Genomic DNA, 16704 nt, shown 5'->3' on the forward strand with positions numbered 1-16704 from the left:
CTTAAAAAAAAAAAAGCATTCCACAGAGTCAGAAGAAATGTTAAAAGGGTTGATGGTTCTTAAGATAAAATTGCTGCTTCAGGGGATGCCTGGGTGGCTCAGTGGTTGAGTGCCTGCCTTTGGCTCAGGGCGTGATCCTGGAGTCCTGGGAGTCGAGTCCCACATTGGGTTCCCTGCAAGGAGCCTGCTTCTCCCTCTGCCTGTGTCTCTGCCTCTCTGTGTGTATCTCATGAATAAATAAAATCTTTAAAAAAATAAAGGATAAAATTGCTGCTTCAGAATAAGGTTCTGTCAACCTTTCTCTTAGGAGTCTGGCATCTGAAAACACTGGTTAGGTGACTGTTACCAGAGCCCCAGTAAAGAAGGAGAGCATAACAGAGGAGCAAAAGAAAGAGCACGAAAACATTTGACATTGTGGTTCCATTCTAAGCTACCCTTCGGCAGATTATTGTCTATCATTTGTAACACAGGGACACAAACAGTTCACCCCTTCCACTAACCAAAAGAAACTGGCAATAAGCCTCTAAAAATGTACCAATAAAAAGCTTAACAGCAGAAAACACTCAGCGCATGCTGCTGTCACTGATACAACCCTATGAGCCAGAAAACCAGCCCTACCATAGTTACCCTGAAGATCCACTCTAACATGTATTCATAGGTACAAAAAGGTCCTTGCAGCATCTGCATAGGGGAAAAACTAAGCAGCCTGAATGTTTTACCAATAGGGCAATAGGAAAGATACTTGAATTTACACACATATATATCTTTTTTTTTAAAGATCTTATTTATTTATTTATTTATGAGACACACACACACACACACACACACACACACACACACACAGAGGCAGAGACACAGGCAGAGGGAGAAGCAGGCTCCATGCAGGGATCCCGATGCGGGACTCAATCCCTGGTCCCCAGGATCACACCCTGGGCCAAGGACGGCGCTAAACCGCTGAGCCACCCGGGCTGCCTTGAATCTACACACACACATATATATCTTAAAGATGGTGAGTCAAAAAAGTCAAATTGTAGAAAGATGCACAAAGTGTACCATTTATAAACAATGCTATATATTGTTTATGGATATAAACATATGAACTAAAAGTATAAAACATGCATAGAAACAATAAACATCAAATTCAGAAAAGTCACCTGGGGAATGGTTTCAGGAAGGCAGAGTAGAACATCAACTCTATCTGTAATGTTTTTATCTTTCAAAGCTTTATTTAGGTACAACTAACACAACAAACTGCACATATTAAGTGTGTAATCTGACACATTTTGTTCTATGTATATATGTATGAATCATAGCCATAATCAAGGTAGTAAACGTTTCCATCAACACCAAGTTTCCTTCTGCCCATTGGTAATCCTCCTCTATGGCACTCATTGGTCTCAAGAAACCACTGGTTGACTTTCTGTCACTAAGCATTACTTTGCATTTTCTAGAATTTGGAAATGGAATCATTCAATATGTATTCTTTGTGTCTGATTTCTTCCATGCAGCATAATTATCTTGTGTTTTATCCATGTCACTGTGCCTATCAATCACTCATTCCTTTTTATGGCTAAGTAACTTTCCATTGTATGGATATACAAAGCTCTCCATATACATATATGTGCACATATATATTTTTTAAATATACTTTTTTTTAAGATTTTATTTACTCATGAGAGACAGAGAGAGAGAGGCAGAGACACAAGCAGAGGGAGAAGAAGACTCCATGCAGGGAGCCTGACGTGGGACTCGAACCCAGGTCTCCAGGATCTCACTTCTCCAGGATTCCGCACTGGGCTGAAGGTGGCGCTAAACCGCTAAGCCACCCAGTCTGCCCTAAATATACTTTTTAAAGCAATTTTAGGTTCACAGCAAACTTGAGTGGAAGGTACAGTAATTTCTCATATACCCTCTGCCCCCTACGTTTTATAACCTCTTCTATTACCAATATCTTCCACCGGAATAGCACATTTGCTATAATTGCTGAACCTAAATTGATGCATCATTATCTGCCAAAGTCCACAGTTTACCTCGGGTTCACTCTTGCAGTTGTGTATTTTTTGGGTTTGGATAAATGTATACTGCAATTACATGTATGCACCATTATAGTATCATAAAGAATAGTTTTACTGCCTTAAAAATCCTCTGTGCGGGATCCCTGGGTGGCGCAGCGGTTTGGCGCCTGCCTTTGGCCCAGGGCGTGATCCTGGAGACCCGGGATCGAATCCCATATCGGGCTCCGGGTGCATGGAGCCTGCTTCTCCCTCCGCCTATGTCTCTGCCTCTCTCTCTCTCTCTCTGTGACTATCATAAATAAATAAAAATTAAAAAAAAAAAAAGAAAAAAAAATCCTCTGTGCTCCACCTATACATCTCTCCCTCCCCCCTAACCAATGGCAACTACTAATATTTTTACTATATAATTTTCCCTTTTCCACAATGTCATATGGTTGAAATACTATGGTATATAGCCTTTTCAGATTGGCTTCTTTCACTTAGTAAAACATATTGAAGTTTTCTTCTATGTCTTTTCCTAGCTTGATAGCTCATTTCTTTTTAGTGCTTAATAATATTCTATTGTCTGTGGGCACCTAGGGGGCTCAGTCAGTTAAGCATCTGCCTTTGGCTTGGGTCATGATCCCAGGGTTCTGGGTTCAAGCCCTGCATTGGGCTCCCTGCTCAGTGGGGAGCCTGCTCTCTCCCTCTCCCTCTGCCTGCAGCTCCCCCTGCTTGTTGTGCTTTCTCTGTTAAATGAATAAATAAAATTTTAAGAAAAATATTCCATTGTCTGGATGTACCATGGTTTATTTATTCTTTCACCTACTGAAAATAATTTCTTGTTGCTTTTTAAGATTTGGCAATTATGAAATAAAGCTGCTATAAATATCCATGTGTAGGTTTTTGTGTGGACATAAGTTTTCAGGTCCTTTTTTTTTTTTTTAAAGATTTTATTTATTAGAGACACAGAGAGAGGGTGGGGGCAGAGACACAGGCAGGGAGCCCAACGCGAGGCTCAATCCCGGGTCTCCAGGATCACGCCCTGGGCCAAAGGCAGTGCTAAACCACTGAGCCACCCAGGCTGCCCAAGTTTTCAGGTCCTTTGCGTAAATACTAAAGAGCATTATTGCTGGATCGTATAATAAGAGTATGTTTAGTTTTGTAAGAAACTGCCAAACCATACTTCCAAGTATGCCGAACAATACTTCCAAGTATTTAGTATACTAAGTACTACCATTTAGTATTCCCATTAACAATGAATAAGAGTTCCCTGTTGCTCCACATCCTCACCTGCATCTGTGTTACATGTGTTCTGAATTTTAGCCATTCTCCTGTGTAGTGGTAGCTCATTGTTGTGTTATTTTAATTTACATTTCCCTAATAACATATAATGTTGGGCATCTTTTCATATGCTAATATGCCATCTGTATATCTTTTTTGGTGCAATGTGTTAAACTCTGTGTTGGTCCATTTATTTGTTTTTAGAAGGGGGAGGAGCAGAGGGAGGGAGAATCTTAAGCAGGCTCCATCCACACCACAGAGCCTGACACAAGGCTTGATCTCACAACCCAGAGATCATGACCTGAGTCGAAATCAAGAGTAAGACACTTAATCCACTGAGTCTCCTCAGGCACTCCTGGCCCATTTTTAAATCAGGTTGTGTTCTTATTGTTGAGCTTTTTTATTTATTCATGAGACACACAGGGAGAGGCGGAGACATAGGCAGAGGGAGAAACAGGATCCCTGTGGGGAGCCTGATATGGAACTCAATCCCCGAACCGGCATCACGACCTGAGCCAAAGGCAGACATTCAACCGCTGAGCCATCCAGGCGCCCCCTTATTGTTGAGCTTTAAGGGTTATTCATATAGTTTGGTTCTTTATCAGATGTCTTGAATCCACACACTAATCAGGTTTTTGTTCCTACTACACCACTAGTCAAGGTCACCAATAATTCTCACTCTTCATTTTCCCTGACCTATCAGCAGCATTTGACATTGACAAAGTAGGCAGTCAGACATGAGCTGGAGGCAAAGGCTGTAATAGGTGATACATTAGAAGCCTGAAGATAAAACATCCTAACTTTGTGGCTTTTAACATCCTGGTCTTACTGCTCCCAAAACCCAGGGGTTGACCTACCAAGAGCCACAGGTGCAGAACATGTGCTCTCCTCTTCAACTTCTGCCCCAGGGTGGCTCCCTAGGTTCGTTATATTTACATTGTGGTTTTGACCGCCAGTGGGGCAAGATGGCCATGGCAGTTCCACCAAGAATCTTGCAGAGTCAAAAACTCCCTCACCTAACCAGTAGGAGGAGTCCCTCAGATGATTGGAAACAACTTTTGTCAGAGACCATCCTAGCTATGACCCATAAACTATGCAAACATAAAAAGACACCTCTAACCCTGGTACTGTTCCCATCTCTGGGCCTACCAACTCTCCAATCTTAAACTTTTTAAAAAAGTTTATTTATTTATTCATGAGAGACAGAGAGAGAAGCAGGCTCCATGCAGGGATTCGGACATGGGACTCCATCCCAGGTCTCCAGGATCAGGCCCTGAGCCAAAGGTGGACACTCAACCACTGAGCCACCCAGGCGTCCCCAATCTTTTTTTTTTTTTTAAATTTTTATTTATTTATGATAATCACAGAGAGAGAGAGAGAGAGAGAGAGAGAGAGAGAGAGAGAGAGAGAGAGGGAGAAGTAGGCTCCATGCACCAGGAGCCCAACGTGGGATTCGATCCCGGGTCTCCAGGATCGTGCCCTGGGCCAAAGGCAGGCGCCAAACCGCTGCGCCACCCAGGGATCCCCTCCTCCTTCTCTTTGAAGGTCGGTCCAGGAGGCTTCCACAGCACCTCTCTCTCTTGGATGTCCTCCGCTGTCTCTGACCACACCTGCTTGGGGTCTTTTGCTGCTTTTTCCTTATCTAGGTCTCTAAAGTTGTATGTCCTGGGGCTCAATATAATCTGTTTTCCACTTATTTCTTTCACTGGTGATCTCTGTTTCATTGCTTTAAAAGCCATCAGAGGCAGTTACACAGACCCCTCCTCCCTACAACCTCTACCCCTACTCACCCTGCCCTCAGATTGTCCCAGTATCCAGCAGACCTTGGATCATTTCTTGCCTTTTTCTCTCTACAGGTTGCCAGTTCTGTGTCCCCTTTTGACCACAGCGCCTCTCCTCCCAGTGGCTCCCCCTACCCAGCTCTTGTTAGGACCACTTGGCCCCAGCCATGCCCTAGCCCCTGGGCACTCAATCTACTCCACATACAGCAATGTGTCAGGTAACTCCTGGGGAGGGGGTGTGGGTGGCAGCAGTCCGACTGTAGAGGTGCGCGGGTACATCTTGCGAGGTACACGTGGGCCATGCAGCGGTATGCAGTGAAAGGCAGATCACCTAGCCTGGGCAATGAACCTGCTAGTAAAACCGTTAAAACCGTTAAAACCGTTAGAACCGTTAGAACCGTTAGAACCGTTAGAACAATTAAAGCCATTGTCTCGAGCTGCAGAGGGGGCGGGCCTTAACCGTCATTGGTCAGATCGGGCCCTAGGGGAGGGATCACGCATGCTCAGGCAACCTCCGTCGAACTAGCCTTGAGGCGAGATCAGAGACGCCCCAGAAGGGGCGCGAGCCGGGCCTCAGAAGTGGAGGCGAGAGGGGCTTGTCAGAGAGGGCGGGGAAGAGAGGTGTGGTGAAGGGTGTGTGTGTGGGGGCGGGGGGCGAACGTTGAGCGGAGGGGGGGCGGGGCTTTGGGGAACCATGCGAGGCTTTACGAGTAAGTTCGGGGTTTCCGGGGACCTCAGAGGAGTTTCTTGGGACGCTAGTTTGTCCGTTTGATCCTTGTCCTGGAGTTCCTAGCCATTCATTCTTTCCCTGTGACGAAAGACCATTTTGGGGTCTTCAAGGAGACTTTACGTTCTGTGGTCATCCTTGGAGAGCTGTTTTTGTCAGATTCGCGAGGTTCCACAGCCTCTCATCCCGAGTCCGGGACTAAGAGACACAAGGAAGAGAACTGATCCAGAAAGTCAGGGTGAACAGAAATCTGGGGAAACCGACTGGGATTTGCCTTTTTTATTATTATGCAATATCCCTTGGAGACCTCTGGAAAGGACGATGAAATGATTTAGTCTAGAAGCCCAGAGCATGTCTCCTGGTTGAAAAGGGACTGAAGGTGAAAGGATGGCTGAGGAGGCTGAGGCGGGCCTCCTGACGGCCCGCGGGGCCGCAAAGTCTGACGGGACAGACTTTTTTTCAGCGACCGAGTGGAGCAGTCAAAGGGGCAAGTGGAGGACCGCACACATGCTTCAGGATTCTCAGTACTGAAGACGGACGGGGTCAGATGGGGGTGAGGGGTGCTCAGTGAGACCCTTAGGATATTCTCTTCAGCCCACATGTTCCTCCCCTACCTACAACTTTGCAAGAGCCCTTCCTATGGAGACAGTCGCAATCCTTGCATGCACTTAACCCTTTCTTCTGCCTTTTGTTTTAAGATTTATTTGGGGGTGGGGTGAACAGAGGGAGAGAATCCCCAGGTTTCCTGCTGAGCGCGGAGGCTGCAAGCCTGGATCCCAGGACCCATGAGATCACCATCCCAGCTCAGACCAAGAATCCCACGCTCAATGACTGAGCCACCCAGGAGCCCCTAAACCTTTCCTCTACTTTATGCTTCTAATAGGACTGGAGGGCAAGAGGAGAATCCTGCCCTTGAAATGTATGTATTTCAGTTTTCATTTACCTAGTGTCCTGCCTAAGAATGACTACCTCTTCATTACTAGTATACGAGCATCTGCAAGGACAGCTTTAGGCAGATGGGATTTCTGCCTTCTGGGAATTTATAAGATTTTATATATACAGATATATAAGATTTATGTCTTATTTATAAGATTTATTTATTTATTCATGAGAGATAGAGAGGCAAAGACCTAGGCAGAGGGATAAGCAGGCTCCATGCAGGGAGCCCAATGCAGGACTTGCATCCCAGGACTCCAGGATCATGCCCTAAGCCAAAGGCAGACGCTCAACTGCTGAGCCACCCAGGTGTCCCTGCCCTCTGGGAATTTAAAAGCCTATAATAGCATGCTAATGGATAGATGCACAAAGAACAGATAAACCTGAGGCTGAGTAGGTCAAGCCCCATGTGATCCTTACACATAGTCAAGGGTGCAACTATGAAATTCTTTTCAACGTTTATGAAACCTCTTAAGAGTAAGTTAGGTTTGGAATCCCCAATGTAGTTATTCTAAACCCCAAGCCACATACTGCATAAATTATTCTCCTCAGCATAAACAGAAATGGAAGATAGAGAATTTATCATCTAGATGTAATAATAGTCCTAATTAATGGTCTTGTAGTGGCATGTATAAGATTCTAAATCTAGACCAGAAGGAAGAATTTTCACATGTGTGGATGGAAGAAAAAACAGATTATCAAAGAAATAAGTAAAGAGTCAGGAATCCTATATTTACTTCAGTTCTCCTTTGTTAAAATATGTAATAAGTCTGTGGTGATCTAGGGGTTTGAAATGTAATAATTTAAAACAAATCCTATATCTTTTTAAATTTGTGGATAATTAGAAAGTTTTGCTCCATTGTCCTAATTTAGTTCTTATTTTAAAAAAAGAGATTTATTAGAGAGCATAAGTAAGGGGGAGGAACAGAGGGAAAAGGAAAAGCAGACTCCCTGCTGAGCAAAGAGATGGGGGCATGGGGTCAGATCCTGGGACCCCATGATCATGACCTGAACCCAAGGCAGACGCTTAACTGACTGAGCCACCCAGGCACTCCTAGTTCTTATTTTTTTAAAAACTCATCTACAGTAAATATTTTCTGGACACCATTATGTGCCAGGCACAATTCTAGATACTGAGGATATATAGTATGGAAGAGAACACACAAAAATTCCTATCATCAAAGAGCTTAACATTACATTGTAGTAGGCTAGGGTGTGCATACTGAAATAGACAAAACAAGATAAATTAATAAAGTATATAGTGTATTAGAATAATGAATGATATGCCGTGGAGAAAAAGTGAGGGAGAAATAGTAATTATTGAGGCATTACAATTTTGAATAGATAATTTGAGAGAACACCTGGAGGTGGTGGAGGTGGTTTGGCCTATTATGCTGATATCTGAGGGAAAAGTGAACCAAGTGGAGGAAACAGTATGGGAAAGGGACCTGAAGCTGGTTGTGTGCCCAGCAAGGGAGAACAACATTGGGGAGCCCTGCAAGAGGTGTGGAATGGAGTGTGAACTTTGGCTTGTATTTGAGTAGCGTAGGAGCAGTGGAGAGTTTGAACAAAGGGATAATATGATCTGATTTAAGGTTGGAAGAACTTTGCTTCAAAAAGAAGAATCTATAAAGTTGAAACAAGAGTAAAATCAGGGAGACCAGTTAGGAGGCCATTCGGTAATCCAAACTGGTGGCAGTAGAGTAGTGTCTGATTTAGCAAATAAAAATACAGGACACTGAGTTAAATTTGAATTTCAGGTAAATAATAAGTTTTTTAGTACAAGTGTGTCCTGTGCAGTATTTGGGAAGTTCAAATTTGACGGGGTATATAATCTGGTAAACCTCTAGTAGAAGGAATGAGAAATGGGCAGATCCTGGATAAGATTTGAAAGAGTTAGTGAGAAGAGAGTCAAAGAGGACTCATAGATTTTGGCTCAAGCAACTAGAAAGATGGAGTTGCCATTAACTGGAATAGGAAAACTATAGGTGGAGAATATTTGGGGGAAAGATGATGATCTTGGTTTTGGATATGTTGAGTTTGAGGTGCATATTTAGTCACCCAAGTAGAGCTGTCAGGTCAGCAGTTGAATATAGATGTGGGAAGTTCAGGAGAGGGGTCTGGGCTGGAGGTAACAAACCTGGGAAATGTCAGCTAATACAAGGTATTTATCCATTCACTTAATGACTTTTTATTGTGATAAAGTTCAAACTTATAGAAGTAGAAATCATTGGATAAATGAACTCTAATGTAGGTACTTATCACCTAGCTTCAATAAATAACCTGGGGCAGTCTAAACCCCTCTCTAGGTCCTCCAATCTACATTGTTTTAAAGCAAAGCACAAACATTAGGTTATTTTAAATATTTATTTATTTTAGATAGAGAGAGCACAAGCAGGAGGGGCAGAGAAAGAGGGAGAGAAAATCTCAAGCAGGCTCCATGCTGAGCATGGAGCCCAACTAGAGACTTGATTTCACAATCCATGAGATCATGACCTGAGCTGAAACCAAGAGTCGGGTGCTTAACCAACTGAGCCATGCTGGCACCCCTTGCCTTTTGTGCTTTAAAAGAATATAGTAGGGTGGCCCTGGTGGCTCAGTGGTTTAGCGCTGCCTTTGGCCCAGGGCGTGATCCTAGAGACCTGGAATCGAGTACCACGTTAGGCTCCCTGCATGAAGCCTGCTTCTCCTGCCTGTGTCTCTGCGTCTCTCTCTCTCTCTCGAATAAATAAATAAAATTTGAAAAAATAATAAAAGAATATAGTCATTTAAACTATAGAATTAATCACTCTAAATTTGGTGATTATATTCCTCTGGTTCTATTTAAATACTTGTATTTTCTGCAAACTGGTCCATAGATCTAGAAGCTTAACCAGCTTAAGTCTCTATTTTTGGCAAGTATACTTACTTCTTTAGTAATGCTTGAATCTCAACAAGAAGTACTTACGAGGGCTGGTGTCTTTGTAGTGGAAAGATCAATTAAGAGGTTTTGGTATTTTCAGCATTACCTATTCATTATGCAGTTTCTTATCAGCCTTCCACCTCATGGTTTTAGCAGCCACTGATGATCATTGCTTAGATCCTTTATTTTCATTGGACCTCCAAAATGGTGATAATCTAATTCTACCATTCATTCTGTGTTTATTAGCTGGAATACTTCTATAAAGAAGAACTTTCTCACGTTTATGTGGGTTACCTTGAGGTACATCTATTCTAGAAAGGTAAGATAAATGATTGATTCTTTTGTCTACTCTACCAGTTTTCAGAATAATAAGTTGGTTGCCTATCCTCCAAAGCGACTGATGAAGGTCTTTAAAAATATAATTATAAATTTAACAGAGGAAGCACCTTTAGGATCTTCAGTTATCTTTGGGCCTAGTAGTTTTTGATAACTTCCTTATTCTCTGGGACAGACTCATCTTGCACATTTCCTGTCCCAGACCTGGTTCCTTTTAGTGGTGAATAATATTTAGATCAAAAACTGAGTATGCATTATTGGGTCATATGTCTTGGCCGTTTTCTATAAGACATTTATGTGAAACAAAATGTTCTATTTTTTTTAAAGATTATTATTTATTCATGAGAGACACAGAAGAGAGAGAGGCAGAGACACAGACAGAGGGAGAAGTAGGCTCCATGCAGGGAGCCTGATGTGGGACTCAATCCCGGGACTTCAGGATCACACCCTGAGCTGAAGGCGGCTCTAAACTGCTGAGCCACCCAGACTGCCCAAAATGTTCTATATTTTTAAATATTTTATTTATTTATTTGAGAGAGAAACAGAAATAGTAAGAATGTGAGCAAGGAGGAGAGGGAGAAGCAGGCTCCCCACTGAGCAGGGAGCTCACTGTGAGGCTTCATCCTAGGACTCTGGGATCATGACCTGAGCAGAAAACAGATTCAATTGACTGAGCCACCCAGGTGTTCCTTTTTAAAAAGATTTTATTTATATGAGAGAGAGAGAGAACAAAAGCGTGCGGGGTGGGGGCAGGAAAAAGGCAGAAGGAGAAGAAGCAGACTCCCCTGCTGGGCAGGGAGCCAGAGGTGGAACTCAATCCCTGGACCCAGATATCACGACCTGAGCTGAAGGCAGACACTTAACCATCTGAGCCACCGAGGCACCCTACAAAATGTTCTTTTTTTTTTTAAGAGAGAATCTTTTTTTTTTCTATATTTTATTTATTTATTCATGAGAGACACACAGAGAGAGAGAGAGAGAGAGGCAGAAACACAGGCAGAGATTGAAGCAGGCTCCATGCAGGGAGCCTGATGTGGGACTTGATCCTGGGACTCCAGGATCACACCCTGGGCCAAAGGCAGGCGCTAAACTGTTGAGCCACCCAGGGATCCCCCAAATGTTCTTTTTAAAAATTTCATGAAGTCAGGCAGCCTGAGTGGCTCAGTCAGTTAAGTGTCCAGCTCTTGATTTCAGCTCAACTCATGATCTTGCAGTTGTGGGATTGAGCCCCACATTGGGCTCAGTGTGAAGTTGCTTCAGATTGTCACTCCACTCATTCTCTCAAAAAAAATAAATCTTTTAAAAAAATGCATGCAGTCAGATTTGTTGGTGTCTTCTCTTATTACTTCTGGATTTTGAGTCAAAGTTTTCCCCACGTCCAGGCTATAGAGGAGTTTGTGAGCTTCCCCTCCAGTGCTTTTATGGTTTCATTTTTATATTATCTCTGATCCATTTGGATATTTTGTAGTGTGTGGTAAAAGGACTAGATCCAATCCTAATCTTTTTCTCATATAGCTATTCAGTTATCCCAATTCTACTTCTTCTTCTTTTTCTTCTTTTTTTTTTTTTTAAAGATGTTATGTGCAAGAGAGAGAGAGAGAGCTGCAGGAGGAGATGAGGAAGAGGGACAAGGAGACTCTGTGCTGAGCGCAGAGTCCCACTCAGGGATTAATCTCAGGACCCTGAGATCATGACCTGAACCAAAACCAAGAGTTAGATGCTTAATTGACTGAGCTACCCAGGCACCTCTCAACTCTACTTTTAAAAATCTCTTTCTCGGGACGCCTGAGTGGTTCAGTGGTTGAGTGTCTGCCTGCTGCTCAGGGCATGATCCTGGTCTGGGAACCAGTCCTGCATTGGGCTCCCTGCGAGGAGCCTGCTTCTCCCTCTGTCTATGTCTCTGCCTCTCTCTGTGTGTCTCTCATGAATAAATAAATAAAATCTTGAAAAAAATAAAATGTCTTTCTCTCCTCAATATATTTGAGATGCTATCTTTTTTTTTGAGATGCTATCTTTATTATATATTCATATACATTTCCATTTTCAGATAGATCTATTGTTATAAATCTATTCTACTGGCTTGTCTATCTAATCATGTACCAATATACATCTGTAAAATTGTAGAAGATTTATAATATATTTTTAATACCTAGTAGGGCTGGCTTTCCCCCCAACCCCCATTTTCCCCCCTTTTTCTTTTTTTTTTTTTTTTTAATTTTTATTTATTTAGGATAGTCACAGAGAGATAGAGAGAGAGGCAGAGACACAGGCAGAGGGAGAAGCAGGCTCCATGCACCGGGAGCCTGATGTGGGACTTGATCCTGGGACTCCAGGATCACACCCTGAGCCAAAGGCAGGCGCCAAACCGCTGCGCCACCCAGGGATCCCCCCCCTTTTTCTCTTTCCTCTTTTTCTATTTCAGGATTTTCCTGGTTGGTCTTGCTTGTTTCCCCAAATGAGCATTCTAATCAGTTTTCTCCCTGTAGAAAAAAAAATATGGTATTTTTTTGGGACATTTCAAAGTTATAAATTAACCTGGATAGATTTGACATCTTTGTGATGTTGATTCTTTCTATCGATGAACATGATGTATCTTTCTCATTATTCGGGAATGGTTTATAGTTTTCTTTACATAGCTTTTGGACAATTCTTGTTAAATTTTTGCCTAGGTTTATTTTCAGCTTTAATGAGATATAATTGATAAATAAAATTGTAGTATATTTAAAGTGTACATCATGATGATTTGACATTGTGAAAGGATCTCTCCCATCTGGTTAATTATTACATTCATCACCTCTTATTATCACTTATTTGTTTATGTATGTATGCATGGATTTATTTATTTGGTAAAACTATTTAAGTTCTACTCTCTTAGCAAATTCCAATTATACAATACAGTGTTATCAGCTATACTCACCCCACTATTCATTATGTTTTCAGACCTTATTTATCTTATACCTAAAAGTTTATATCCTTTTACCAATGTTTCCCTATTTCCCCTACCCTCTAGCCCTTAGCAACTATTTTTCTGCTCTGTTTCTATGAGTTTGACTTTTTTTTTTTTTTTTTTTAAGTTCACAAGCAAGTGAAACCATGCAGTATTTGTCTTCTCTGGCTTATTCACTTAGCATAATGCCCTTACGTTCCCTCTATGGTGTCATAAGTAGCAGAATTTCTTTCTTATGGCTGAATAATATTCCTCTCTCTGCGTGTGTGTATTATCGTTATCTATTCATCCACCGTGAGACAGTTTGTTTCCATATCTTGGCTATGTGAATAATGCTGCAATGAACATGGAGTACAGAAGTCTCTTCGATATCCTATTTTCATATCCTTTGGAGATATACCCAGGAGGAGGATTGCTGGATTATATATAGTAGTTCTATTTTTAATTTCTTGAAGAAACTCCATACTTTTTTATAGTGGCTGCACCAATTTACATTACCACCAACAATGCACAAAGTTTTCCTTTCTCCTCATCTTCACCAATATTTATCTCTTATTATTTTGATGATGGTCATCCTGATAAATGTGAGAGGATATCTCAGTGTGGTTTTGATTTGCATTTCCCTGATGAATAGAGATGTTGAGCACTGTTTCATGTACCTTGGGCCATTTGTGTGTCTGCTTTGGAAAAATATCTCTTCAGTTCCTCTATTTGTTAATTGATTTGTTTGGGGTTTTTTTTCTATGAGTTGTACAAGTTCATTATTTCGGATATTAACACTTTATTAGATATATGGTTTGCAAATGTTTTCTCCTATTCCACAGGTTGCCCTTTTCACTTTGTTGATGGTTTCCTTTGTTGTGTAGAAGCTTTTCAGTTTGGTGTGGTCTCACTTGTTTATTTTTTGCTTTTGTTGCTTTTGCTTCTTGTGTCAAGTCCAAAAAATCATTGCCAAGACTGATGTCAAGTAGCCTATCCCCTATGTTTTCCTCTAGGAATTTAACTATTTCAGGTCTTAAACTTAAGTTTTTAATCCATTTTGAGTTGATTTTCTATGTAATCTAAGACAGAGGTCCAGTTTCATTCTTTGGTATGCGGCTGTCCAGTTTTCCGAGCACTATTTATTAAAGAGACTGTCCTTTCCCCATTTTATATTCTTGGCTCTTTTGTCGTAAATTAATGAACCATATATACATGGGTTATTTTCTGGGCAATCTTTTCTATTCCATTGATCTGTGGGTCGAGTTGTTTGTTTTATTATTGAGTTTTTAAGAGTTCTTTGTATATTTGGGACACCTGGCTAGCTCAGTCAGTGGAACATATGACTCTTAATCTAGGAGTCATGAGTTTTAGCCCCATACTGGGTATAGAGATTAGAGATTACTTAAAAACATAATTTTTTTAAAAAGGATCTTTTTTTTTTTTATATTTTGGATACTTTGGATGCCTTTTTCTTTTTTTAAAGATTTTATTTATTTATTCATAAAAGACACCGAGAGAGAGAGGCAGAGACATAGGCAGAGGGAGAAGCAGGCTCCATGCAGGAAGCCCAATGTAGGACTTGATCCCAGGACTCCAGGATCATGCCCTGAGCCAAAGGCAGACACTCAACTGCTGAGCCACCCAGGTGTCCCAGGATGCCTTTTTTTTTTTAAGATTTTATTTATTTATTCATGAGAGACAAACACAGAGAGAGAGAGAGACAGAGACAGAGAAAGAGAGACAGAGACACAGGCAGAGGGAGAAGCAGGTTCCATGCAGAGAGCCCGTTGTGGGACTCGATCCCGCATCTCCAGGATCAGGCCCTGGGCTAAAGGCGGCGCTAAACTGCTGAGCCAACTGAGCTGCCCTCAGGATGCCTCTTTCAGATATCTTTTGCAAATATTTTCTCCTAGTATGTGGCTTATCTTCTCACTTTCTTTTTTTTTTTTTTTTTAATTTTTTTTTTTTTTTTTAATGATAGTCACACAGAGAGAGAGAGAGAGAGAGAGGCAGAGACACAGGCAGAGGTTGAAGCAGGCTCCACGCACCGGGAGCCCGACGTGGGATTCGATCCCGGGTCTCCAGGATCGCGCCCTGGGCCAAAGGCAGGCGCCAAACTGCTGCGCCACCCAGGGATCCCATCTTCTCACTTTCTTGACAGTGTTTTTCACAGAGCAGAAGTTTTAATTTTATTTATTTATTTATTTTTATTTTATTTTATTTTATTTTTTAGAGCAGAAGTTTTTAATTCTAGGGAATTCCAGCTTATTACTTCTTTCATTTATGGATCATGTCTTTGGCATTGTAGTTACAAAGTCTTTGTCAAGTGTAGGAGTCATCTAGATTTTCTATGTTCTTTTCTTTTTTCATTTTTTTAAAAAGATTTTATTTATTTATTCACAAGAGACACACACAGAGAGAGGCAGAGACACAGGCAGAGGGAGAAGCAGTCTCCATGCAGGGAGCCCGACGTGGGACTTGATCCCAGGACTCCAGGATCACACTCTGGGCCAAAGGCAGGCTCTAAACCGCTGAGCCACCCAGGGACCCCCCTCCTATGTTATTTTCTAAGAGTTTTTATAGCTTTGCATTTTACATTTAGGTTTGTATCATCCATTTTGAGTTAATTTTTTGTTAAGGTATAAACTCTGTGTCTAGATTTTCTTTGCATGTGGATATCCAGATATTCCAGCACAATTTATTCAAAAGACTATGTTTTCTTTGTTTTATTGACTTTGATCCTTTATCAAAGATCAGTTGACTATATTTGAGTGAGTCTATTTCTGGGCACTCTATTCTGTTCCATTGATCTATTATTAGTCTGTTCCTTTGCAAATACCTCTCTCTCTCTCTCTCTTTTAACATTTATTTACTTATTTATTTATGAGAGACAGAGAGAGAAAGAGGCAAAGACATAGGCAGAGGGAGAAGCAGGCTCCTGACAGGGAGCCTGATGTGGGACTTGATCTCAGATCCTGGGATCAGGCCCTGAGCCGAAGGCGGATATTCAACTGCTGAGCCACCCAGGCGTCCCAATACCACACTCTTTTGATTAATGTAGCTTTATAGTAAATCTTCAAGTTGGGTAGTGTCAGTCCTCTGACTTTGCTTTCCTCCTTCAGTATTGTGTTGGCTATTCTGGATCTTTTGTCTCTCCATATAAACTCTAGAATCAGTTTGTCAATATCTACAAAATATCTTGCTCAAATTTTTTTTGAGATTGCATTGAATATATAGATCAAGTTGGAAAGAACTGAAATCTTGACAATATTGAATCTTCTTATCCATGAACATGAGTATCTCTCTACTTATTTAGTTCTTCTTTGGTATCTTTCATCAGAATTTTATAGTTTTCTTCATATAGATCTTACACATATTTTGTTAGATTTATACTTCAGTATTTTGGGGTTCTAATATAAATGGTATTGTGTTTTTAATTTCAAATTCCATTTGTTCATTGCTGGTATATAGGAAAGTGATTGACTTTTGTATGGGAATCATTTTCTGATACCCTCAATGGTAATATAACCTGATAAATATGAATGTTCCGTGAGATCAGGGAGACAAAATTTAGAAATTGGGTTTGTTTCATAAAATCCAGGCTCTATGATCATAATAATGAACCATATTGTGCAGTGTATCAGGTTGGAAATGTGCAGAGTTGGAAATAAGAGGTATGGGAAAGCACTTTTGCCCAAAGCATTCACTCTTCATCAAGCTTTTTTTTTTTTTTTCCATCCAGCTTCTTATTGCCCAAATTCCACAGCACAGTTGGCATTCCAGTATCCTATGATCTGTAAAGAACTAGTCCTCTT

The 16704-nt window shown here is 41.3% G+C and overlaps 1 protein-coding gene across 7 annotated transcripts in view; it reads left to right on the forward strand.

The window, feature by feature from the left end:
- The window catches only part of IHO1 (interactor of HORMAD1 1), a 51124-nt gene that overhangs the window by 1877 nt on the left and 32543 nt on the right, over positions 1-16704 (forward strand). For 2 of the 7 annotated variants that reach the window (XM_041763618.1, XM_041763620.1), the window contains exons 1-3: positions 4998-5680; positions 6670-6705; positions 9871-9943. Coding sequence is in view for 1 of the 7 variants with exons in the window: in XM_041763620.1 (XP_041619554.1) it covers positions 9908-9943 (36 nt within the window). In the remaining 6 variants the exon portion in view is untranslated. Of the gene's footprint in view, positions 1-4997; positions 5681-5743; positions 6706-9870; positions 9944-16704 lie in introns of those variants that run through there. The other 5 variants (XM_041763623.1, XM_041763622.1, XM_041763616.1 and 2 more) reach the window with 4 other exon arrangements.

The sequence above is a fragment of the Vulpes lagopus genome, chromosome 7 (genome assembly GCF_018345385.1).
Source record: "Vulpes lagopus strain Blue_001 chromosome 7, ASM1834538v1, whole genome shotgun sequence".
Taxonomy (NCBI): Eukaryota; Metazoa; Chordata; class Mammalia; order Carnivora; family Canidae; genus Vulpes; species Vulpes lagopus.